The 27058-nt window shown below is 46.7% G+C and overlaps 1 protein-coding gene across 1 annotated transcript in view; it reads right to left on the reverse strand.

Annotated features, from left to right (window-relative positions):
- Positions 1 to 6158, reverse strand: part of LOC128981110 (collagen alpha-1(VII) chain-like) — a 112463-nt gene extending 106305 nt beyond the window's left edge. The window contains 6 exon segments of the mRNA XM_054399765.1: positions 143 to 316; positions 1399 to 1423; positions 1425 to 1493; positions 2173 to 2332; positions 2746 to 2926; positions 6089 to 6158. Of these exon segments, the coding sequence (XP_054255740.1) occupies positions 143 to 316; positions 1399 to 1423; positions 1425 to 1493; positions 2173 to 2332; positions 2746 to 2926; positions 6089 to 6158 (679 nt within the window).
- Positions 6159 to 27058: the final 20900 nt, after the last annotated feature.

The raw sequence follows: 27058 nt of genomic DNA on the forward strand, positions 1-27058 counted from the left end.
TCATTGCTCCTCTAGGGTCATCCAACCCCTAGAGCTCCGTTGTGACCAACAGGGGATGTGGGAAGTCTGTCTCCACGGTGTGGCTGGGGAAGGGCTGGTTTGAGCAGGTGGAAAGAAGGATAAAGGGAGAGCCCTGGTGTACCTTGCCCAGCCTGCTTGGTGGGGCGTGGTGGCTCCGAGGCAGTGAAGCAGAGCCTTCGAGAGAGCTTGGAGGCTACGCTGTGGAGCTGGTGGAAATCTTCAACATAAAGCACGTGCTCTGCAGTGGGCTCTGAAGCTGTTTTGCTAAGTTCATTCTTGTCAGCATCCTTAATTCCTAGAAGAAGAAAAGAAGAGGAAAAGAGGATGTCAAACATTATCTGTAGGGCAAGATGGGCATTGGTAAGGGGTGCCAGGAGCAAGTGGGAGCAACGTGCTGGCCTTTTGAGTTTTCTACCATGCTTTGAGACATGCTGCTCAGGTTGAAGGATGAAACAAGAAATGGAAACTCAGGCTGGGTGGACAGTGGTGAAGCAGGGGATGCCATTAAGGAACAGGGGCAAGGCTCTCCAGAGGTATGTCAGAGATTGACCCAAGGGATTCAGCTGCTAATGGGCCAAGAGTTGAAAACCTCTTGGGTGGAGAGCAAAAAAGAACCAGGCAGGATCTGGCCTCATTCTTCCTTTTTGGTACAGAGATATTTTTGCTTTCTGATGGTTGAGCAGACAACAGGACCTTCGGAAGCTGTGTGAAAATGGAAGGGTTTTCCTGTGGCTGAATTAAAAAAAAAAAAAAAAAAAGGGTGGGGAACAAACCCAAACAAAGCAACTCTCCTTAATTTTCACCTCACATTGGACCAAATCAGTGGCTCTCTACAACAAAACACCACCCCCACCCCCTTCTTCTCCCTTGAAACTTTAAGGAAAGGGAAGGATTTAACTTGTAATAAATGTCTGGATTTATCTGTAGGGGGCAGGGAGATGCCAAAACTTTTCCTTGCTCATGGAATTATTCTGATGGATGTTTTTTAACGCAGCTGAATTGGTCTCTGAACCCCATTAAGGGAAACCTTCAAAAGTAAAAAAAAAAAAAAAAAAAAAAGACCATTTCATTTCTGAAAATGTCACATCAAAACATTTTGGGTTTTTTGGAAGTATTTACTGAACTGCTCCTGAATTCACAAGTAGTTTTGACAGATGGAAACCCACAGATTTCCATGGAATAAATCAGCTATCGACAACAAAAAACACCCAAGAGCAGCACAGATGTGAGCTCCCTGGACTTGCACAACTTGCTAAGCCTGGGGATGGGTGCTGTTTTCAGAGGAGAGGGCAGTCATGCATCAAGCATCTTCCCCATCGTGTAGGTGGTGTGTTGGTGGAAAGAGGCTGTGTGTAACTTACCGCTGTGTATACATACCTATCGCAAACACTGTCACCCCCCCTAGCCTGCAGGCCCTGGGCTTCATCTTCAACTGAGTCGTTGGATTTCCCATCTGTGATCAAAACAACTACCTACAAGAATGGGAATAAGAGCCAGAGAATGAAAGAGCACAACATGAGGAGGTCACAGAGACAGCTATAGGATTTTCAGACCGACAATGTGGATCTTTGATGAAGTCCACCTCTCTGTTTCTTTACTAACAGAGTGGTCAGGCTGCCCAGGGAAGTGGTGGAGTCACCATTCCCTGGAGGGGTTCAAAAAACAAATAGATGGGACATGGTCTAGTGCTCCTGGAGGTGCTGGTTAGAAGGTTGGACCTGTTGATCTTGGAGGTCTTTTCCAACCTTAATGATTCTATAATTCAATGATAAAGGGATAGGCACTTGAAAAGAAAAACTTCTATAAGCCCCATTATATCAGCTTGTATGAGCTGGGAAAGAGCAGAACACAGAATCAGAATCATTTTGGTTGGAAAAGACCAAACCAATGAAAGATCATTGAATCCAACCACTACCTAACTCTCCAAAAATAGGTTGCCCAGAGAGACAGTAGAAGTCCCATGCCTGGAAACTTTCAAGGTCAGGTTGGATGGGGCTTTGAGCAACCTGATCTAGTTGAAGCTCACTGCAGGCAGATTGGACTCAGATAAGTAAAAGACAAAAGGCTCATTCATGCCTTCAGGTACAGGAGCTGGGGGGCTGATCCCTACTGAGGATGGCACCAGGGAGGCCATCACAGAAGGTTACCTACCTTTGCTGCAGCCTCTCGCAGTGTGTCCAGATGAGACATGGAGCGAGCTGCAAATGCCAGGGCTGACCCTGTTCGTAAGATGCTGCCTTTGAAGGAGAGATCCTGAACTGCCACCAGCATGTCTTCAATAGTCACATAATCTGCAAGCTCAATACTCATCCTGGGAATGAGAAACAGGGGAATAAGGAGCAAGAAAAGACTTATAATAACAAGGATGCATTGATAACGGTAAGAACCACCAGGTAGTCACACTAGGCTTGTATGTAGGCAAGAAGTCCTCTTCACAGTGTTCATGGGAGTCCAAGGTATGAGTCCCAGTCCTTGTTACCCTAAAACAGTATCTAAAAAAGGATGGTGAGGAATCTCTTGTAGCTGTGTCACATACCAGCCTCCCTGGGTTAAATGCCACCCCTGAAAGAGTTCCCCATGGCCACTCTGCTGACGTTGCTGGGAGTTGAACTCTTGCTCTGCTCTTGCAAGGGCTCAGCAGAGGGGAAAGAGCTCTTTAATTGTGGAGACATGGTTGCCCATCTAGAGACACAGATGCTGGTGGTAGAGGAGAGGCTGCCCCACCTTGGTTTCTCCCCGTAGAGTGCCACGGCCAGCCGGATGCCTCCTTTGCCCATCACCACATCCTCAAAGGAACGGACCATGCTGCTGATGAAGTCTTTGACCAGCTGAGATCTCACTCTTCCTGAGCCCTGTGACTGTCCCACAAGGAATAAAATGTCAGCCACTTCTGCTGTCCTGCATGCTGAAAGACAAGGGCAGGAAGGGTCATCTCACACCATGTGATGACCAAGCCAGGAGATAAACCCCTCCCAGTTATGTGAACCCCCAAGGTACTGCAGCTGAGGAAGACAGACCATGCTTAGGCCCAAGGAGGTGGGTGATCTTGGGCTTCCCAGAGAAACAGGCTGCTTTGTTCCCTTTAATTTCCTCCTAATTGCCCATTTTGCTGTTCTCACTTGGGAAGTTCCTCATGTGAAGCACAAACACTGAGGCTCAGATCCATCAAGTCCTGTAGGACATACTGGAAGCAAGGGGATGCCTAGGAGTTGCAATGGGTAGAGGCAGACATGGACACCTGGGCCACTGAAACTGGGAACATGGCACCTCTGTCTTAAAAATCATAGAATGGTTTGGGTTGGAAGGGATCCTAAAGATCATCTAGTTCCAACCCCCCTATCATGGGCACAAACACCTTCCCCTAGACCAAGCTGCTCAAGACTTCATCCAATCTGGCCTTGAACCAGGGAGGGGGCATCCACAACCTCCCTAGGGAGGTCATCTCACCAACCATCCTAAGCTTCTTGCATCAGGGTCTCCAGAATCAATGTGAGCCAGCCATGTGGCAAACTGGCCACCCATGCTTTGCCAGCCTTAAAACAACCAAGTCTTCCAGTTCTGCATGGAGAGAGCTTGGGATGCTCCATGAGTTCAGCTCCAGAACACTTCCCTCTTGCCTTGTTGCCAGAAGCCCTGAGCATCAAAAGTATCTTCTGCAAAGAATTAACATCTTGAGCATTTTTCCTGCACAAGGCAGAATGATCTGATGACAGCTGGCAGGGAAGGGACAGGTGTATAGGGAAATTTGTATAATGAACATCAAGGGATATTTCCATTTACAGTATTCAGTTTCAATTTAATTTTTCTTTAGGCATCAAAAATATTTCATGGACAGAAATATGATGACTTTTAGGGATGCTGGAATTAATGAAGGCTCTACAAGGAGCATTCAAAATTTAGAATCATAAAATCATTTTGATTGATAGAGACCTTAGAGGTCATCAAGCCCAACTGTTAACCCAGCACTTCCAGTCTGCCACCAAACCATATCCCTCAGCACCACATCTACTTGCCTCTTAAATCCCCCCAGGGACCGAGATTCCACCACTTCCATGGGCAGGCTGTTCCAGGGCTTGACAATGCTTTTGGGAAAGACATTTATCCCAATATCCAAACTAAACCTCTTCTGGCACAACACGAGGCTGTTTCCTCTTGACCCATCACTTGTTACTTGGGAGTCACTTGCCATTCTCTGGCAACTCCCTGGAAGGAGCTTGGAGCCAGGTGGGATTGGTCTCTTCTCCCTAGTACAAGTGACAGGACAAGGGGAAACAGCCTCACATTGCACTAGGGGAGGTTTAGGTCGGACATTAGAAGAAACTTCGTCACACTAAAAAGGTTCTCAAACACTGGAACAGGCTCCCTAGGGTGGTGATCGAGTCCCCATCCTCAGAGGTGTTTAAAAGCCACAGAGATGTGGTACTGAGGGACACAGTTTAGCACCAGCGTTGGAAGAGCTGCATAACGGTTGGACTCTATGCTCTTAAAGGCCTTTTCCAATCAAAACACTTCTATGAATGCTGCTGCCCCCTTTTGCATCCAGTGATAACAAGAAGAGACACAAGGCCCAAGAGCTCCATGGGATTATAAAGAGCAGGATGATTCCTCTTTCTCTATAAAATGAGAACCAAGGCTGGTACCACAAGGTGCTGAGCAGGGAGCTCAGCACCCTTCCTGAGGGGCTCCACTTGGCAATGAAGCCTGAGAGCATTTGCTGCTTGGATCAGGTACCTGAAGCTGTCATCAGAGAGATGTGATGTTAAACATATTTGGATTGGTACCTTCCCAAGAAAATACCACCCCTGACAGCTCTATTAATCACAGGGGGAATATGATTTTATTTGAAATTTTCCACACACCTCCAAAATCAGCACATTTCATCAATCACAAGTTTGCAGAGACATCTGTAAATGTTGATTTATTGCACTGTTCCCAGCTTGGAATTAAATAGCATTACAGTCAAGTTTATTGGCTTAATTGATGGACAGGAACTTAATCAAGTTAATTTTGTGGCTGATGCTAAAGCTTCCACTAACTCCTTGTTGGATTCACTGGATTTAGTCTAAACAAATTTACACCTTCACAGCCTGGGTCCTTGCTGCTGCACAACACTTGGAACAGAGAGGGCCCACTGTCTCATACCCGTACCCTATGGCAGTGCTAGGAGCTCTGGATTAGCTCTGTAGGATGCTCACAAGGAGCCTCCACCTCCTGCAGGACACTGATGACAGAGATATCATGCTGGAACTACCTGAAGCTCTTCTCTTGGGTTGTATCTTGCCTTTTGGCTCTGGCTCTTTTTCCCCAAAAGCTCTTTGTGGGTTTGGCCAGGCAATTGGGAGCCAGAGAGGAGGTGAAACCCTTGTGTCACCTTGGGTGTTAGGGTTGCATATTAGGAAAAAACCCTGTACTGAAAGAGTGGTCAAGCATTGGAAGAGGCTGCCAAGAGATGTGGTGAAGTCACCATCCATGGAGGTGTCAAAAAAACATGTGGACATGCACTCCAGGACATGGTTTAATGGTCATGGTGGTGTTGGGTTGATGGTTGGACTTGATCTTCGAGGTCATTTCCAACCGCAACAATTCTATGACTGTCTCAACTCTCTAAAACGTAGCAACAAGCTTCAAGGCTTCCTTGAGGTCTTTTCTCTCATATACCCTGTGGAGTGGCTTATATCAGGTCTTGGAGGTCAGAAAAAGGATCAGGAAGGAGAACATTTTCCCTTTCTCCCCACCTTGCTCTGTAGCAGTTGAGGTGGAACAGTATTGGAGGCAGGACACTGAGCAGTGCCCTGATTTCCCTATAAACCCTGGTATGGAAAGTCAGGTCCTACCTGCCTCTTGGGGCCAGGTGAGCTTTTCTGTTAACCAGGTGATCCTGACCTAAAAGGACCCTACACAAAAGTTAGAGGCACCAGCACTACAGCTCAACCATGTCAGCATCTGCATTTGAATCCATGTCATTAGCAGAAACTACTGCTTGGAAAAGGTCTTTTTTTTTCTCTCTCTGCTGTACCTCAGCATCATGCCTAGCTGCTGCATTCATGGTAGCCCACTTCTCACATACCTTCATGAACAGCCACAGCTCTGTACTGCCCCACAGCCACTGCCAGGGCCAGGATCTGAGCACACAACATCTTCCTTTTCCTTATTTAGAAACCTCTTCTTGGTGTCTGGAATCAGCACACAGCCTGCAGAGTCATTCATCTGCAGAAGAAAAGAGGCTTTAAGACATGACATCTGAGTATGACATTCCTATCTCCTTATCAGTGAAAGAGAAGCTTTTTGCCATCTACAAAGACTCATCTTGCCTTCAGCAATTGGAATTGAAGTTCATAAATCCAGTAATCCCTTCATCTCTCTGCTGATGTTGGCTGCAGGGAAGAGCTCAGCTTTGTTCCTCCACCTTTCCCTGTCAGCATCCTTCTTTGAGCCACGACCACCTTAGGCAATTCATGCCTAAATGTGGATATTAGTGGTGTTGAAAACATCTGTTGCTTCAATTAAACAAGGAAGAAGTATCTCTAGAAGATCAGTGCAGACAGCAATCACCTGCACTCAAGTCTTTACTAGCCTGTTTTGAATCAGGTTTTTAAACCTAGCATTAGCTGCCTTGTTCTTGTGGCCCTTGGAGATCCACCTCACCATCACGTAGCAGATCAAGAAGGGTGAAAGCTCTGGTTACTTGCTTATGGATGGTTTAATGACTCCCCACAATTTCTACAGAAGTCTTGCTCTGTGAAGCAGAGACCTGGATATTCATATGGCAAAGGTTTGGAAAAGGATTCAAAAGGGTTCAGTCATCTGGATGCCACAAACTCAGCAAATTTCCTGGTAGACATGAGTTCATATGTGCAAGGCATGATGAACTCTTGTGTCTTAAGTTTCTGGACATATTGAATGTTTCTGGGGTTTATGACATAGATTTTTAAGGTTTTAGTTCAAGTTACGGTCTGCCTCCCAGCAGTGAGCTGAAAATCCACCTGACTTCTGCTGCTGCATTGCCAGTGTGGCTCCTTGATATCTGCAGCCCATCCAGATTACAGATGACCCCAAATTCAAAGCTGTTATCCTCTGAATTTGAAAGGAAAATGAGTTGTTCTCACTCTTGTTTTTCTCTTTCCCAATTCCTTCCAAAGTCTTGCTGAATTTAATGGTTCATCTGGGTATGAAATCATAGAATCACAGAATGGGTTGGAAGGCACCTTCCAAGGTCATCCAGACCAAACCCCCTGCAGTCAGCAGAGACATCTGCAACTAGAGCAGGTTGTTTAAAGTCCCAGACAACCTGACCTGGAATGTTTCCAGGGATGGGACATCTACCATCTCACTGGGCAACCTGGGACAGCATCTCATCACCCTCATGGTAAAAAATTTCTTTCTTCTCTCTAGTCTAAATCTCCCTTTTTTTTTTTTTAGTTTCAAGACATCACCTTTTGTCCTGTCACAACAGACCCTTCTAAAAGGATTGTCCCCATCTTTCTTATAGATCCTCTTTAAGTACTCAAAGGCTGCAATAGAGTTTCCTTGGAATCTTAGGTGAGAAAAACAAACAGTGTAGGATATATATAACAGGGTGAAGAGTTTCTCTGCATCTTCTAGACCTTCCCTCCAACACCTCCATCCATCCACAGCCCATCAGTGGGCCGAGACACCTGGGCTTTCCCCATCCATGTGCTCCATCTTTCAAGATATGGTATTTGGGGTTACAAGGCTGATGTAGGACTGCCATTTTCTTTGCCACTGTTGTCTGCCTTGGGACAGCTGAGTTCACCTAGAATCACCAATTGACTTAGGGGCCACCGTGATGTTCACAATATATATTACCTATTAAAAAAACTACAATCTAGTAGATCTTAGCAGACACTGGTTGCCACCAGCCCCTGTGAAAGCCCTCCTAAAACTGCCACAGTGATCTGTAGAGAAACCTGATAGGGGCAGAAAAATGACCCCATCAATTTCCACGTTTTCCAAGGAATTCCAGCAATTTCCTTGATCTTTTACTGTCAGCAGTAAATAATTTATAGGGGCAACTTCTCTGGGTTTTACAGTTCCTTGAACAAATTGCCTCCAAACCCTGGAAGACTGATGAACCAGGTGCTCTCTTTCCTCACCTGGATCAGATGACAGAGCTGTGGGAAGCCTGGCAAGATGCAAGAGGATAAGAGACAAAGCAGGTCTTACATACTTGTAGTGCCAAAGGCTGAGCTGTTCCCCTTACAGTATGTTTACAGAATGTTAAGGATTGAAAGGGTCCTTGAAAGATCACAGAGTCCAACTCCCCAGCTAGAGCAGGACCACCTAGAGGAGGTCCCACAGGAATGCATCCAGGTGGATTTTGAAAGTCTCCAGAGAAGAAGACTCCACAACCTCTCTGGGCAGCCATGTATCCCTCCTCTGTAAATGTTTACAATAAATTCTTCTTCCTTCCTCCCCCCCCCACCCCCCCCCAGTATTTGAGAATAAACAAATAACCCCTGCCAGCAAAGTCTAAAAGGGATGAGACCCAGTGGAATTGTTGTCACACATGGCCTTGGTCTGTCTCCCATTTGCCTGTGGCTCCAGTTGGGTCTCACACATGTCCTGCTCCAGGATCAACCCTGCCAGGTCCTGCTAACTCCATTCATCAAATCACAAAACTGCCTAGATTTGAAAAGACCTTTGAGTCTGATCATTAACCCATGTCCCTCAGCACAACATCTCCACATCTTTGAAACTCCTCCAGGGGTGGGGACTTTGCCACTGCCCTGGGTAGCCTGTTCCAATGCGTGGTAATCCTTTCAGTGAAGACATTCTTCCTAATCTCCAGTCTAAACTTCCCTTGGTACAATTTGAGGCCATTTCTTCTTGTCCTATCACTTGTTACTTGTTTGATTAGAACAAGCCTCACCTCTCTACAAGCTGCTTTCTGGTTGCAAATAGACTCGAAAATCATATCTCAGAACTGCATCTGGGCACAGCCTTCCCAAGGGGTCCATGGAGATGCATGTCCCAAGACCCATCACTGTATCACAGCACATAGCACATGAGCAGACAGATTCTCTGCCCTAGCACCCAGAGAAATCTTGATAACTTCAGCCAAAAGTGACAAAAGAAAGCAGATCTCAAATGTTGTCATACAGATCTCCTGAAAGCAGGGGGCTGGGCACAGGGAAGACTTCCTCTTTGCAGCTCAGGACTACAGGCTGAGCACAGAATCATATAATTGTTTTGGTTGGAAGAGACTTTTTATGATCCTCAGGTCCAACCATTAAGCCAGAACTGCCACATCACCACCAAACCATGACCTTCAGTACCACACCCACACAGTTTTAAAATCTCTCTAGGAATGGGGACCCCACCACTGCCACGGGCAGCCTCTTCCAGGGCTTGACAACACTTTCAGGGAAGAATTTGTTCCTCATGCCCAAGCTAAACCCCTGCTGGTACAACGTGAGGCCATTTCCTCTTGTCCTATCACTTCTTACTTGGTAGAAGAGACCAACCCCAGGCTCTAACTTCCTCTCTGGAGTTATAAAGATCAAGAAGGGCTCCCTTCAGCCTCCTTTTCTCCAGGCGAAGCAACCCCAGCTCCCTCAGTGACTTCTCACAAGACTTGTGCTCTAGACCCGTCACGAACTTTGTTGCCCTTCTCCGGACACACTCTACATCTGAATGTCCTTCTTGGATTGAAGGATGCCTGTATTCAAGGTGTGGCCTCACTGGCACCCCGTACAGGGGGACAACCCCTGCCCTAATCCTGCTGACACACTATTGCTGATCCAAGCCAGAATGCTGCTGGCATTCCTGGCCACCTTTCCAACATATGAGAAACATAGGAGACATGATGGAGATGCAGTAGCTGGGCCCACCTAGAAGGTCTGTCCATTTTATAAGCAAATATGTTCATAACTGCCTGCCAAGGAAATGCTGGTTTGCTCCTTCAGCTTCTCAATGCTCATATAGAAACACCTGGTGGGGACATTTCTGCAGGTCCTCTCCTATGATCCAGCACCACTTGCTGCAGGAGAGTTAAAAGATCTTTTGAGACCTCAAAGAAAATGGTAGATTTCAATGGGAAGAAAAATCTTGTTCAACAAGGCTTGTTCCTCACTTGACAGAAAAAAACCTCAGGGGGGTAAAAGTTTCCAGCTTCCTGTTTAATTGATTTTTATGGTAATTAATTTCTCTCCAAAGCCCTTGAATACAGATTTCCCTAAAGAAGCCTGGGGGTAGCTAGAGGCAAGCTCCTGAAATACCTGGGACTCTCCAGTAGCAGCCTGAGGGGCTGAGCCACACTGAGGAAATGTTCCCATTGCAAGCAGAGCTGTAAAACATGGACAGGTTGGAAAGGTGGGTGGAGAGAAACCTCAAAGTTCAAGAAGGGCAAGTGTAAGGTCCCGCACCTGGGGAGAAATAAATCCCTAAACAAGTAGAGGTTAAGGCTGGACCTGCTGGAAAGCAGCTCTGCAGAGAAAGACCTAGGAGTGCTGGTGGACAAGTTCACCATGAGCGAGCAGTGTGTTCTCCTGTCCAAGGAGGCCAATGGTCTCTTGGGATGCATGAAGAACAGTGTGGCCAGTAGGGTGAGGGAAGTTCTTATCTCCCCCTATCTACTCCAGTAATGCCACATCTGGAGTATTTGGCCCAGTTCTGAGCTCCCCCCAGTCAAGAGAGACAGGGAACTACTGGAGAGAGTCCAGTAGAACCTACCAAGATGCTGAGGGTCCTGGAGCATTTCTGTGAGGAGAAAGATTGAAAGCCCTGGGGCTGTTGAGCCTGGAAAAGAGCAGAGGGGAATCTTCTCAATGCTCAGCAAGAGCTAAATGGGGAGTGGGGGAGGCAAGAGGATTGGGCCAGATTCTTTTCAGTGCCCAGGGACAGGACAATGGACACAAACTGGAACCCAGGAGCTCCCATCTGAACATGAGGAGACCTGGAGCAGGTTTCTCAGAGAGGTTGTGGAGTCTCCTCTGGAGAGATTCCAAATCCACCTGGACATTGTGATCCTGGGCAACCTGCTGTGGATGATTCTGCTTTAGCAGGGGGGTTAGACTGGATGATCTCCAGAGATCTTCTCCAACCCTCACAATTCTGTGATTGTGTCAAACCAGTATTGAAAACCAGAGCTCAAATCAAGTCCAAAGAGGCAAGGATTATCCTTGGCCTTTTTTCCCAGGCCAAACCAACATAGTCCAGAGTGTTCAGAATTAATTACATGTATCAGAAGCTCTAACTCCAGCTGAATATACTGCAGGTGACTCAGAGAGAACTCGGCTTCCCAGAGGCAGACAGCAACCTCCTTGAAAACCCAACAAACCTGAAGCTCTAATGGCTGCTGCTCCCCTCTGCTACTCAAGATGCATCGATTCACCTTGTTCTGCTAGAGGGCCTCCAGGCAATTCTGCCACGACATGGAATGATTTTAAAGCAAGGAAACCTTTTCCAAGGAGCATTTTTACCCACAAGCTGCATGGTGGAGCCTGTTTAAACAGCAGCATCAGCAATCAGGAGAAACTGCTGCTCCTTGCAGAATGGGTAAATGGTTCCCCTCCCTCTCTTGGAGGAAGAGCTTTGAGAAAATGGTTTGTTGAGTCTTTTTTTTTTTCTCCCCTTTTTTAATAAATTCCATTGATTTCCTGATTTAAAGGGGTTGCACCATGTAGTAATGTTTAACAGAGGTGATGGGGCCGGAAGGAGGGTAAATCTTCTGAGGCTGTTCAATAAAAGAAGATGAAGTGGGAGCAGGAGGAAGCTTATTTTCCGCTTCGGCACCCCGCTGAACGTGCCTGGTTTGTTCAAAGGCAGTGACCCACGAGGGCTGCTGGCCTCTCAGTCCCACCAACTGCAGGTTTAGACCCCAGAGCCTTTGTTTCTCTGGATGTGGTGGAGAGAAGGGGATCATGTCTAAAAGCAGCTGATGAACACCTCAGTAGATCTCCTGAGAGCATGGCAAGGTTTGGCTACGACTCTCCTTTGGCATGGGAGATACTGTAGGGAGGAACAGGCCACCCAGTGAAGTTGTGGATGCTTCATCCTTGGAAGTGTTTAAAACCAGACTGGATGAGGCTTTGAGCAATCTGGTCCAGTGGGAGGTGTGCTTTCCAGTGGCAGGGAAGTTGGAAATAGATGATCTTAAAAGTCTCTTCCAACCCAAACCATTCTGTGTTTATGCCCTATCCTCTCTCCTTCCATCAGGCTCCAGCAGAGCTCCAACATCCTCCTCAGCAACTCCTGCAGTTGTTCACACAACATGAAGCAAAGTGCAGGTTAAGATTTGCTCCAATCTGATGGAAACCGACATTTAAGGGCAAAACTTCATGGAGGAGAAACCTCCTCAGGTTTTTGACTGTTCCCAACTGGGGAGAGGGCATCAGGGCCAATGAAAAGGTGGCAAGTTGCTGGCAATGTGGCAGGTGACACCTCCTCCCCACTATGGGACAGCTTGAAAAGTCATATCCAGCTGGGGCTGGTTTTGCCATCTCCCACCTCCTGCAGAAACTATACAAGCAGCATGTGGAAACATTTCAGCTTAAAAACATCAAGGAGAAAACCATCAAGGAGAAAAGCAAAGTACCTTATGAGTCCTGGAAATGAAACTGGGACCTCTTTCTTCCACATCATGGTGACTTCCCACACAGCAGGGTTTCACATTAACAATAGTAGAAGTACTCTGTTACTTCAACCTAGAAATCTTCCCAAGCAGAAAGCTACAGATGGATGGTGTTTGTGAAGATAATCTCCAGCCACTCACTCTCTTCATCTCCAGAAGACCTATTTTTGGGGATTGGTTTTTTTTTGCTTCCCTAGCTGTTACAAATAAAGTAGGGTTTTCTGCCCAAACCACAACTTCTCCTTATTAAAAAAAAGGAAAGCCATGAGTGCAGTGAAGGTTTCATAGAATCACAAAATGGTTTGTGTTGGAAAGGACCTTTTGAAAGGTCCAACTCCCCTGCAGTCACCAGGGACATCTACAGCTAGACCAGGTCGCTCAGAGCCTCAAACAACCTGACCTGAATGGTTCCAGGGATGAGGCATCTACCACTTCTCTGGGTAACCTGGGACAGGGTCTCACCATCAGCATAAAAAATTTTTTTCCTTCTCTGTAGTCTGGATCTCCCTCTTCTAATTCAAAACCATCACCCCATGCGCAGTCACAACAGGCCCGATAAAAGATTTTTTAATAGACCCATTTAAGCACCAAAAGGCCACCAAGAAGGTCTCTCCCTCAGCCTGCTTTTCTCCAGGCTGAACAACCCCAGCTGCTCCCTACCAGACCTGTTCTTCGGCCCTCAGCCAGCTTCACTGCTCTTCTCTGGACCTGCTCCAGCACCTCAACATCCTTCTTGGAGTGAGAGGCACAAAATTAAACCCAAGGTTTGAGGTGGGGCCTCACAAGCGCCCAGTACAGAGGGATGATCCCTACCGTGGTCTAGTTGGCTACACTCTTGCTGATCTAAGCCAGGATGCTGGTGGCCTTCTTGTCCACGTGGGGACACACTGGCTCATCATCAGCCATGTTGACCAACACCCCCAGGCCCATTTCTATCTGTCCTGGAACACTGCGTGGGCTTGTGACCAAGTGCAGGACCCAGCGCTTGGCTTAGCTGAGTTTCCTCAAGTTGGCCTCAGCCCATCGACCCAGCCTGGCCAGATCTGCAGTCTCCCACCCCTCCAGCAGGTCAACATCCCTGTTCACAAACTGAAGGTGCCTAGATCCTCTCACCCAGGTCACTGATAAAGAACTCCAAGAGAACAGCCCCCACCAGGGAGCCTGGGCAACACCAGCTGGCATCCCATAAAGAAGGTGAAAGTTCTGCCCCAGAGGATTATGCATCAGTGGACTCCAAGGCAGCATTTCCAGGCAGGCAGGTGGATGTTGCAGACAAGAAGATCGACAGATGAGGGGTGTGTGGAGAGGAAGGAAAAAAAAAAGTGAGGATGTCCACTGAGCAAGTGATTGACTGCTTGGCTGGCAGCCAGGTCTGCATTTCTCAGGTTGCTCACACTCCGGCTGGATCTTTTCCAGGAAGTTATTCACACTGCAGAATGCTCCTTAGCTTTACTGAGGGGATTGGGAGCTGGGACAAAGAAAACAAAGATCTCAACCTGAGGTCCCATATTCCTTGGGAGCCTCTTGGTTTTGTGGCAAGATAAATTCTCCAAGCAGATCCCTGTTGCCTCTGGGCTGATGCCAACTCATTCCAGCTGATTCCCTTCCCTCTTGTTGGAACAAGGACCACAGCTAAGGGCAGCACAAACAAACAAAGGAAGGAGGGCTTGTACATGGGGTTTACAAGACCCCTCCTCCTGCTCAGAACCCTCTCTGGGCAGCCTGACCCTGCCAATCTACACCTCCCACCCCATGAAACTACACAAAACTCCCAGGACCTACAGCCTAAACCTGCACTCTTCATCCTGCTCAGGAGTCAACCTCAGTGGGGATATCTCCATCCCACCATAAAAGATGGCCCTGAGAACTATGCTTGTACAAAGCCTCCTATGATGATGATGGGCCTTGAATTTCCCCTGTAGTCTCTTGATATGATCATGATTCTCTGCCCATGGCATGGAGGTTGAAACCAGACAATCTTTAAGGTCCTTTCCAACCCAAACCATTCTATGGCTGTATGATGCAAACACCAGCTACCCTTGTGTGGACAGTCCCCTCTGAAAGGGATGGAGCCACCATAAATCTCAGCTTCAGTTTCTATTAAGCAAGAGAAACTCTTCCCAAATGCACTTCTCCATATTTTCTTGGCATTTTCATGTTGCTGAGATGGTTCAACTAGACAGGCATCTTCATCTGGGCTATTTTTGTCTCCCAGGTCTCATGTGCAGCACTGGTGGATTTGCTGGGGCATTGAAGCAGTGTTGTGACAAAGAGATACCTCCCTCAAAGGTCAGCACTGGCATAACCTGCCCTTTGCTACATGCCTTTGCTTTTGACCTCCCTGCAAACTTGCTGTCTGGTGCCACCATGAGCTGGCTTAATTGTTAAGAGAGGATTGTTGTCTTACAGCCATCTAGACTGGTTGGGGTTTCATGGACTGACAGGGAAAACAACATCACAGTAGAATGGGTTGGGTTGGAATGGACCTTAAAGATCACCTAGCTACAACTTCCCAGCCACGAGCAAGGACACCTTCCACTAGACCAGGTTGCTCAAGGCGCTGTCCAACCTGGCCCTGAGCACTTCCAGGGAGGGAGCAAATCAGTTCCTGAGGTGCTGAGGGGAATATTGATGGGCAAGTGTAAGCAAATAACCGTGGCAGCACTGAAAGTTTCCCAGAAATCACTCATCTGTGGCACAAGATTCACAGTTTGGCCCATGCCAGCAAGATGTCTTGGTGACTCTGGCCCACTTGTACCACTCAGCCCTCTGGGCAGCACAGGATGCTCCCATCAAAGGTCCAGTGGATGCTGCTAAACTCATTTGGATGTTTCCCTGTGTTCTTCCCACTCTCTCAGAAGTCACTGCTGGGCCTGTGCTCCCTCAAGATACAGAATAAAGAGGATTTATGGACAAAGAATTGGAGGAGCTGAGCCAGAGGCATCCCACTCTCCAGCAAGGGGAAGAGCATCTTCCCCTAGGCATGGCAAGAACACCCAGTCCCTGAGCTGGAGCACTCAGCAGCTAACCAATAGGCTCCACTGAAGGGTTTGGACCCAAATCTCACTTTTTAGATTGATTGCTTTCCTTCCAAAGGTGAGGCATGAGATGAAGACATCACCCACCTTTCCCCACCACCTCCCAGGTGCTGCAGCAAGCTGAAAACATCACTCCTCCCACCAAATAGTCACCTCTGCACCTACACACATTCATCCTTCCCTTGATGGGTTTTTCCACCCACACAGACCTGTGCTGCCTGGTCCCTGCCAGATGCAAAATGGTCTCCTCAGAACAAGACCTTGCCCAAAGCTCAGACCCAAACCATCCCCAAGTTATATCTTTGCTCTGGCTCCCTCCAGCAGTGGTTGTAGGTCTGCTCCCCACCATAGGTGCAAAGCCTTGGGTGGTGGTAGGGTGACCTTTCCTGCAGGCAGGGAGACATCATGTCTGCATCATTGCCTGGGGCAGGGGTCCAGGTGAGCAGAAAAGGGAGTTGGAGATGTTCTGCTGCATTTCTCCTCTTTCCCTCTTCTATTGTCTGGAGTGAGCAGGGTCAGAGGAACAAATCTGATGGGCAGGCACCACATGGGACAGGAAGAGCAGGTAACAGCTGAAATATGAGACAAGCTGTGCTGGGGAAAGGCAGGTGGGAAAAGCAGGCAAGCTTTCAATGCACACAAACCCTCTTTCAGTCTTGAGCTGCAGTGCACCAAGAGTTAAGAGCAGGGAAGGATGACAAACCTACTCCAGTGAGAAACTCCTGAGCAGCTGCTGTTCAAACAGACCACAGAGAGAAAATATCATCCCTAACACCCTGGACATTCCACTGTGAGTATCACCACCTCAGCCAGGCTGAGCACAATGCCAGGTGAGGGGTCACAATGAGGGTGGTGAAATACTAGAACAGGTTGCCCAGAGTTGTGGTGGAGACATTCAAGGTCAAGTTGATGGGGCCCTGAGCAACCTGATCTGGAGATGCCCTTTCTCACTGCAGGGGGTTTGGACAAGACTGCCTTTGAGGGTCCTTTCCAAGCTGTGGTTCTACCTGACAGCCCTCAGACACCTCCTGGCCCAACACATCTGCTTGTGCACAACCTGCCCTGGTACTGCTTGGGACATTGGGGATGTCTGCAGAAGACACCCCGCTGTAGAAGCATTGGGGACCCCAAAAAACATCATCCAGCTGCTCTCTGCTCCACTTGACACATGCAAGAACACCATGCACAGAGCAATTTCTGCAGACTCCATCCTACAAAGCAATCTGTCAGAGCCACAAAGACTGTTCCGACACCCCATGAATCAACTGCCTGGTGGCTGATTTTCTTCTCTCCCTAGAAGAAAAGCACTTTCCTGTAATTCTTGGTTGCAAGCAGAAATTACATTATTTTGAGGCTGGAATGGAGAGCAGCCAAACAAAATTGTTAATAGCCACTGTTCCCTGTGAGACATCATTTCAGCATCTACGGGGCAGGTGGGAATGAGTGGACTGATGCTGAAGAATCTCAGTCACCATCACAACTGGTGCTACTGAGGCAGAAAACCTGGACTGTGTGACGCGTTGCTGGGTCGGTCAGGAAAGGAGCAGACCCATGTGGAGATGCACACACATGGTTTGCACCCAAGAGGTCACAGCATTCACTGCAATGCTGCAAGTTTTGCAGATCCAGTTTGGACCTGCTGCAACAAAGAGGAAGCCCACCCTGAATTATGCAACTTCTCCCATTAAAATCATCCAATTTTCCCAGCCAGGAGTAGCCCCAGATCTAACCTTTCTGCTGCTCATGGACAAATAGCCATTTTCTCTGGAATCATAACATGTCCCAGGGGTGTCTGCTCCATTGCTTTCATCCAAGAGTCGCTATTTTATCAACATCCATCCCACACAATCCAACTGAACAAGATTAGAAGAAAACTCTAACTCCTTATTCCAAAGGTAGGACGTTTCCCAGGCCAGATTCTGCCCATCGCAATGCTCAGACCTGCTCTAACAGACAATTCTAAGCAAGTGGAAAAAAGTGGCTTTACAAGCCGCACAGAGACAAAGAAAAGCATGGGGAGCTAACACATGAAGGGAACCTCCTAGCACCAAATTTCTTTTGCCATTTAGTGTATTTTGAGGAGAGAGACTAAATGGAGCTTGCAATTCTGGCCTAGCTCTTTCCTGTCACCAGTTACAGCCATGTCTAAGCTGGTGGAAAAAAGTTGCTTTACAAGCCGCACAGAGACAAAGAAAAGCATGGGGGCTAACACATCAAGGGAACCTCCTAGCACCAAATTTCTTTTGCCATTTAGTGTATTTTGAGGAGAGAGACTAAATGGAGCTTGCAATTCTGGCCTAGCTCTTTCCTGTCACCAGTTACAGCCATGTCTAAGCAGGTGGAAAAATGTTGCTTTATAAGCCGCACAGAGACAAAGAAAAGCATGGGGGCTAACACATCAAGGGAACATCCTAGCACCAAATTTCTTTTGCCATTTAGTGTATTTTGAGGAGAGAGACTAAATGGAGCTTGCAATTCTGGCCTAGCTCTTTCCTGTCACCAGTTACTGCCATGTCTAAGCAGGTGGAAAAAAGCTGCTTTACAAGCCGCACAGAGACAAAGAAAAGCATGGGGGCTAACACATCAAGGGAACATCCTAGCACCAAATTTCTTTTGCCATTTAGTGTATTTTGAGGAGAGAGACTAAATGGAGCTTGCAATTCTGGCCTAGCTCTTTCCTGTCACCAGTTACAGCCATGTCTAAGCAGGTGGAAAAAAGCTGCTTTACAAGCCGCACAGAGACAAAGAAAAGCATGGGGGCTAACACATCAAGGGAACATCCTAGCACCTAATGTCTTTTGCCATTTAGTGTATTTTGAGGAGAGAGACTAAATGGAGCTTGCAATTCTGGCCTAGCTCTTTCCTGTCACCAGTTACAGCCATGTCTAAGCTGGTGGAAAAAAGCTGCTTTACAAGCCGCACAGAGACAAAGAAAAGCATGGGGGGCTAACACATCAAGGGAACATCCTAGCACCAAATTTCTTTTGCCATTTAGTGTATTTTGAGGAGAGAGACTAAATGGAGCTTGCAATTCTGGCCTAGCTCTTTCCTGTCACCAGTTACAGCCATGTCTAAGCAGGTGGAAAAAAGCTGCTTTACAAGCCGCACAGAGACAAAGAAAAGCATGGGGGCTAACACATCAAGGGAACATCCTAGCACCAAATTTCTTTTGCCATTTAGTGTATTTTGAGGAGAGAGACTAAATGGAGCTTGCAATTCTGGCCTAGCTCTTTCCTGTCACCAGTTACAGCCATGTCTAAGCAGGTGGAAAAAAGTTGCTTTTTAAGCCGCACAGAGACAAAGAAAATCATGGGGGCTAACACATCAAGGGAACATCCTAGCACCAAATTTCTTTTGCCATTTAGTGTATTTTGAGGAGAGAGACTAAAAGGAGCTTGCAATTCTGGCCTAGCTCTTTCCTGTCACCAGTTACAGCCATGTCTAAGCAGGTGGAAAAAAGTTGCTTTACAAGCCGCACAGAGACAAAGAAAAGCATGGGGGCTAACACATCAAGGGAACATCCTAGCACCAAATTTCTTTTGCCAATTAGTGTATTTTGAGGAGAGAGACTAAATGGAGCTTGCAATTCTGGCCTAGCTCTTTCCTGTCACCAGTTACAGCCATGTCTAAGCAGGTGGAAAAAAGTTGCTTTACAAGCCGCACAGAGACAAAGAAAAGCATGGGGGCTAACACATCAAGGGAACATCCTAGCACCAAATTTCTTTTGCCAGTTAGTGTATTTTGAGGAGAGAGACTAAATGGAGCTTGCAATTCTGGCCTAGCTCTTTCCTGTCACCAGTTACAGCCATGTCTAAGCAGGTGGAAAAAAGCTGCTTTACAAGCCGCACAGAGACAAAGAAAAGCATGGGGGCTAACACATCAAGGGAACATCCTAGCACCAAATTTCTTTTGCCAATTAGTGTATTTTGAGGAGAGAGACTAAATGGAGCTTGCAATTCTGGCCTAGCTCTTTCCTGTCACCAGTTACAGCCATGTCTAAGCAGGTGGAAAAAAGCTGCTTTACAAGCCGCACAGAGACAAAGAAAAGCATGGGGGCTAACACATCAAGGGAACCTCCTAGCACCAAATTTCTTTTGCCATTTAGTGTATTTTGAGGAGAGAGACTAAATGGAGCTTGCAATTCTGGCCTAGCTCTTTCCTGTCACCAGTTACAGCCATGTCTAAGCAGGTGGAAAAAAGCTGCTTTACAAGCCGCACAGAGACAAAGAAAAGCATGGGGGCTAACACATCAAGGGAACATCCTAGCACCAAATTTCTTTTGCCATTTAGTGTATTTTGAGGAGAGAGACTAAATGGAGCTTGCAATTCTGGCCTAGCTCTTTCCTGTCACCAGTTACAGCCATGTCTAAGCAGGTGGAAAAAAGCTGCTTTACAAGCCGCACAGAGACAAAGAAAAGCATGGGGGCTAACACATCAAGGGAACATCCTAGCACCAAATTTCTTTTGCCAGTTAGTGTATTTTGAGGAGAGAGACTAAATGGAGCTTGCAATTCTGGCCTAGCTCTTTCCTGTCACCAGTTACAGCCATGTCTAAGCAGGTGGAAAAAAGTTGCTTTACAAGCCGCACAGAGACAAAGAAAAGCATGGGGGCTAACACATCAAGGGAACATCCTAGCACCAAATTTCTTTTGCCAATTAGTGTATTTTGAGGAGAGAGACTAAATGGAGCTTGCAATTCTGGCCTAGCTCTTTCCTGTCACCAGTTACAGCCATGTCTAAGCAGGTGGAAAAAAGCTGCTTTACAAGCCGCACAGAGACAAAGAAAAGCATGGGGAGCTAACACATCAAGGGAACATCCTAGCACCAAATTTCTTTTGCCATTAGTGTATTTTGAGGAGAGAGACTAAATGGAGCTTGCAATTCTGGCCTAGCTCTTTCCTGTCACCAGTTACAGCCATGTCTAAGCAGGTGGAAAAAAGCTGCTTTACAAGCCGCACAGAGACAAAGAAAAGCATGGGGGCTAACACATCAAGGGAACATCCTAGCACCAAATTTCTTTTGCCAGTTAGTGTATTTTGAGGAGAGAGACTAAATGGAGCTTGCAATTCTGGCCTAGCTCTTTCCTGTCACCAGTTACAGCCATGTCTAAGCAGGTGGAAAAATGTTGCTTTACAAGCCTGTGTCGGTGTGAGCTGAAATTCCCCCCCCACCGACAATAACCAGGGTAGCCCAGTCTGGAAGCAAATGAAGGCTGTATTTACAAGGAGATGAAATGCAATGAATATATACAAATATACAAAATTCACAACATTCACAAATATATAAAATCAACAGAAAAGCACAACCGATCTCCCTTTGCTTCCCCCCAAGGGGACCCTCCCAAAGGGGCCTTCCTCTCCCAGGAGCTTCCCCCCCGCATGCCCCCCTGGACAGAGAAGCAGAGTTAGTTAAGCAGAAAGTTGTTAACTTAGCTGCCAAGGTCAGTGTGTGTTATCTTCAGCTAGAAGAGAAGAAGAAACAGCAACCAGACAGCCCAGCAACTGCCCCCACTGCCGAACGCAGAATGTGCAGAATGCCCACTTTGTTTTGGGTAATAGTTCTTAAACATTGCTATCTATCCAATGGAAGTGTTTAGAACAATCAGTATTTTGCTTTCTTACACCCAATAGTGACTTATTTACATTCTTTCACTTTCTCTGTTCTGAACTTTGCAAGGAAAAATTAAAAAGACAGTTTCAAACCATCACAGTCCACCCCTTCTAAACAATTCCATTGGCTGCTACTATCATTTATCTAATCTAAAATAATATCTACAACAATAGGTGAATAAAGACCATAGTCCATTCCAGCTATCTCCGATGAAGATGATTCAAAAGAGTCAAATCACAGGAAAAACAGCAAACAGCTTGTTTCCTCGTAGATGGAGCGAAGAAAGGAACAGGGACTCTCAGGTGACTCAGGGCTCTCAGGGTTCGTGCACCGTAGATCTCATGGACTCTCCTCTTGGGCGCGATGCTGTGTCTGCGCAACACTCTGAATTTAACCTCTCTCAGCCAAAGTTAGATTTCTTTGTGGAATACACTGAATTTCACCATTTTCTTGCATTACCCAATACGTGTGACCAGGACCTTCAGCAGAAACCACCCCTCGGACAGGTTTGGCCTCTCCTGAAGGAGAAAATACCAAGAGAATGTCAATGATTTTGTTACCTTTCTCGAAGACTTCTTCAGCAGTCTCACCCCAGACGATGATGTCATCGATGAACTGAATGTGTTCTGGAGCTCCACCTTTCTCCAAAGCATCATGGATCACTGCATGGCAGATGGTTGAACTGTGAATCCACCCCTGGGGCAAACGATTGAATGTGTACTGAATGCCTCTCCAGGTGAAAGCAAACTGAGGCCTGCATTCCTCTGCTATGGGAATAGAGAAGAAAGCATTAGCAATGTCTATGGTAGCATACCATTTGGCCTGCTTGGATTCCAGCTCATATTGGAGTTCCATCATGTCTGGTACAGCTGCACTCATGGGTGGAGTTACTTCATTCAAGGCACGGAAATCAACTGTCAGACGCCACTCTCCATTCTGCTTTCTCACAGGCCAGATTGGACTGTTGAAAGGTGAATGAGTTTTGCTGATGACCTTCTGACTCTCCAACTGACGAATCAAGTTTTGGAATGGGCACCAAAGAGTCACGGTTGGTTCTGTATTGTCTGTGATGCACAGTTTGAGAAGCAACCGGCAGCTTTACATCCTCTATCTCATGTTGTCCCACAACTGCAGATTCATCTGAAAGCTCAGGTCTAATGGACAACTTCAATTTCCCTCCATCAATTTCTACAGTTGCTATTCCAAAAGCCCATTTGTAACCCTTAGGGTCTTTAAAACGCCCTTCTCTCAGAAAGTCAATTCCCAAAATACAAGGTGCATTAGGACCTGTTACAATAGTATGTTTCTTCCACTGCTTCCCAGTTAAACTTCTATCAACCTCTATCTTAAACAACTCTTGAGATCCACCAGTGACTCCCTGAATAGTTATAGATTCTCCCCCTTGATAATTTGATGGTATTATGGTGCACTGAGCTCCTGTGTCAACCAAGGCCCTGTACTTCTGAAATTTTGAAGTGCCAGGCCACTGGATGTACACATCCCAATAGATTCTGTTATCTCCATTATCCCTTACCTCCCCCTGGCGGAAGGCAGGGCACCCCTAATGGTGGGGATTACCTCCACATGTACAGCTGGCACAATGTCCAGCACCAGAATTAGGATCACTGTTGGAGCTATCAGAGTTGTTCTGGGAAACTGAGGAAGCGACAGCTACCCTCCTGGTATTGCTACCTCGGGATCTGCCCCTCTGCAGCTCCCGTAACCTCTTGAAAAGATCAGAAGTTGGTTGACCATCCCATCTGTTCATGTTCTCACCAAACTGATCACGTAGAGTTATCCAGATACTGCCACGTGATTGCTTCTGCTGTCTGTTTTGGTTTGACCTATTCTGGAATGGCCTTCTTGGAGCACGTCTGTTCCTAACAGCTGAAACTTGTATCCATCTGGAGGAAGAGGAATCAGAATCATCCCCCTCCATCAAGTTGGATATGGAGGTTTTAAATTCCTCCTTCATCTCTTTCATGCAATTCTCAATCTTTCCAGACAAAGTTTCAATGGCTGAAACCAAAGCAGTACGTGCGAGACTATCCTCCAACTGCCTCATTTGGTCAGTGAAATAGCCAACAGTGGGAGGCACTCCACCATAATTTCTTGCCACAATCCTGCTTGCCAGAATAGTAGCATAATTAGGAGGAGCAAGCTTAATGAGCTTTTTTGGCAAGGCCTGTTCCAACAGGAATTTCATCAGGATTCAGAGTCTTATGATCTCCATACATTACTTCTCTTACAGCAAATTCTCTCATATGCTTGATTCCCTCAGCTATTGTGGTCCAAGGCTTAGGGTTCCATGGTAAATCATCTCTGCTGGGGTACCTCAGCGAGACTGCCAGTAGGAGGCGTGCCCACAGAGAAACTTTACCAATGCACTTGCCTAGGTGCCTGTCTATGCCTGTATCCTTTGAGAGCATCCCCAACTGAGAGGCCGACTTGTCGCCTACCACCAATGCTGGGGCTCCCATATCAAAACACCTGGCTAGCCAAGACAGGACTGGCTCATTATCTCCTCTGATGTAATCCTTCCTCACATGTCTAATTTCCTGTCTGGGTGCATTAGCTGACTGTATGTCATCCTCATCATCATCATCATCATCATCATCCTGAGGTCGCTGTCCCCATAATCCTATTTTAATCCTCCGTTGAATTTCCTTGAGTTCAGAGGCACTGCCTGCAGTTGCTAATTCAGCAGGGTCTACATCTCCATCATCCATGTGGGGTCTCAAAAGGTCTGCCAGAGTTTTAAGGCTAACCTTCTCTTCCTCACCAGAAGGATCTTTCTTAACAGAGGGACCCTGAGTAGAAGGACCCTCATCTCCATCTGCACCATCTCCTGCAGCATCTGCATCTCCTCCTGTAGCTCCTTTGCGCTTTCTGGTGATAGTGGCAACCAAATTCACTGGATTGGCTTTCACGTTCACAGCAGAGTTGGAGGGAGTAGAGGAATTTTGTGCAGGGTTAGCAGGAGCAGAGGGAGTCTGTGCAGGGTTGGTAGGAGGTGTGCTTTGAGATCCTGCAGCCACTGCTGCGTCCGTCTGGGCAGCAGAGGGAGGAGGAGGAGACTGTGCCTCGTTAATGGCGTCTGCCTGCACAGCTATGTCTGTCTGCGCAGCCATTTCTCTCTGTGTAACTATGTCTGCCTGGACAACCATTTCTCTCTGTGTAACTATGTCTGTCTGCGCATCCATTTCTCTCTGTGTAACTATGTCTGCCTGGACAACCATTTCTCTCTGTGTAACTATGTCTGTCTGCACAACCATTTCTCTCTGTGTAACTATGTCTGTCTGCACATCCATTTCTCTCTGTGCAGCTGTGTCTGTTTGTGTACCCCTGTCTGCCCATGTACCCCTCTCTGCCTGTGTAATCGAGTCTGTCTGTGTAACTATGTCTGCCTGTGTACCCGAGTCTGTTATCTCAGATTCTGGCAAAGGTCCTGCAGCTACTGCTGCTGGCTCTGAGTCAAAACTATCGGCAGCTTTCTCACAAACCTGAACTGTGATTTCCTGGTCACCGTAATCAGAAACCAATTCCGAACCTCTCTGAGCTTTTCTATGTTTCTTCTTACATCTACGCAGGTCGGAAGAGTGAGTAGCCTTACGTCTTTCTTGACACAGTGCTATCAGCAGCCATATGATTATTCCAAGAAACAACAAAATTAAGGCTAGCACAAGATATCTAGGGTACCACTGGTTCCAAAGACCCTCTGTAGTTGTAAGAGGAGTAACAAACTCAAATGTGTCTGCTAGCAGATTCATAGTTGAGTTACCATATCTTCTAAGCCCAATAAGACCACAACAGAATTCAACAGCATTCAGTAACTTGTTCTTAACCCAAAGAAACGACTTATATGCGACATATCTCACAATCTTGTCTATCATGCAGGAATCAGCCCATCTGTAGACAATCACACTGATAACAGAGGAAATAAAATTACTCAAAATCCAAAACAGCTTCATTTTGCTTCCTAATCTGAGCAGGAATAAATCATACAAGCAATCGAGCCCCACGTTGGGCGCCAAAAATAAAAAGTGTGTCGGTGTGAGCTGAAATTCCCACCCCCCCCCACCAATAACCAGGCTAGCCCAGTCTGGAAGCAAATGAAGGCTGTATTTACAAGCAGATGAAATGCAATGAATATGTACAAATATACAAAATTCACAACATTTACAAATATATACAATCAACAGAAAAGCACAACCGATCTCCCTTTGCTTCCCCCCAAGGGGACCCTCCCAGAGGGGCCTTCCTCTCCTAGGAGCTTCCCCCCCAGACCCCCCTGGACAGAGAAGCAGAGTTAGTTAAGCAGAAAGTTGTTAACTTAGCTGCCAAGGGCAGTACGTGTTATCTTCAGCCAGAAGAGAAGAAGAAACAGCAACCAGACAGCCCAGCAACTGCCCCCACTGCCGAACACAGAATGTGCAGAATGCCTACTTTGTTTTGGGTAATAGTTCTTAAACATTTCTATCTATCCAATGGAAGTGTTTAGAACAATCAGTATTTTGCTTTCTTACACCCAATAGAGACTTATTTACATTCTTTCACTTTCTCTGTTCTGAACTTTGCAAGGAAAAATTAAAAAGACAGTTTCAAACCATCACAAAGCCGCACAGAGACAAAGAAAAGCATGGGGGGCTAACACATCAAGGGAACCTCCTAGCACCAAATTTCTTTTGCCATTTGGTGTATTTTGAGGAGAGAGACTAAATGGAGCTTGCAATTCTGGCCTAGCTCTTTCCTGTCACCAGTTACAGCCATGTCTAAGCAGGTGGAAAAAAGGTGCTTTACAAGCCGCACAAAGAAAAGCATGGGGAGCTAACACATGAAGGGAACCTCCTAGCACCAAATTTCTTTTGCCATTTGGTGTATTTTGAGGAGAGAGACGAAATGGAGCTTGCAATTCTGGCCTAGCTCTTTCCTGTCACCACTTACCGTCATATCTAAGCAGGTGGAAAAATGTTGCTTTACAAGCCGCACAGAGAGAAAGAAAAGCATGGGGGCTAACACATCAAGGGAACCTCCTAGCACCAAATTTCTTTTGCCATTTGGTGTATTTTGAGGAGAGAGACTAAATGGAGCTTGCAATTCTGGCCTAGCTCTTTCCTGTCACCAGTTACAGCCATGTCTAAGCAGGTGGAAAAAAGTTGCTTTACAAGCCGCACACAGACAAAGAAAAGCATGGGGGCTAACACATCAAGGGAACATCCTAGCACCAAATTTCTTTTGCCAATTAGTGTATTTTGAGGAGAGAGACTAAATGGAGCTTGCAATTCTGGCCTAGCTCTTTCCTGTCACCAGTTACCGCCATGTCTAAGCAGGTGGAAAAAAGCTGCTTTACAAGCCGCACAGAGACAAAGAAAAGCATGGGGGGCTAACACATGAAGGGAACATCCTAGCACCAAATTTCAAAAAAAAACATATTATACAAAAAAAAAAAAAAAAAAAAAAATCTTCTCTCTCACCCATTCTAATCCAAATTACTAAAAATACCTAACCTCATAACCTCTTATTCCCCCTAATCAAACCCCCCCCTCCCTCTCCCCTCCACAAATATACCCCCATCCAATCCCCCCCAAAAAAAAACCTCCCAAAAAAAATACAAAAATACAAAAAAAAACACACACAAACACAAACCCCACACCCCAAACAAACCACCCCACACCACACAACCAACCACACCACCAACAACACACCAACAAAACCACCAACCACACAAACCCACCCCCACCCCAACCACCCACACACACACCCCAACCACCACCCAACCCACCCACCCACCCACAAC

Source organism: Indicator indicator, chromosome 3, assembly GCF_027791375.1.
Source record: "Indicator indicator isolate 239-I01 chromosome 3, UM_Iind_1.1, whole genome shotgun sequence".
Lineage (NCBI taxonomy): Eukaryota > Metazoa > Chordata > Aves > Piciformes > Indicatoridae > Indicator > Indicator indicator.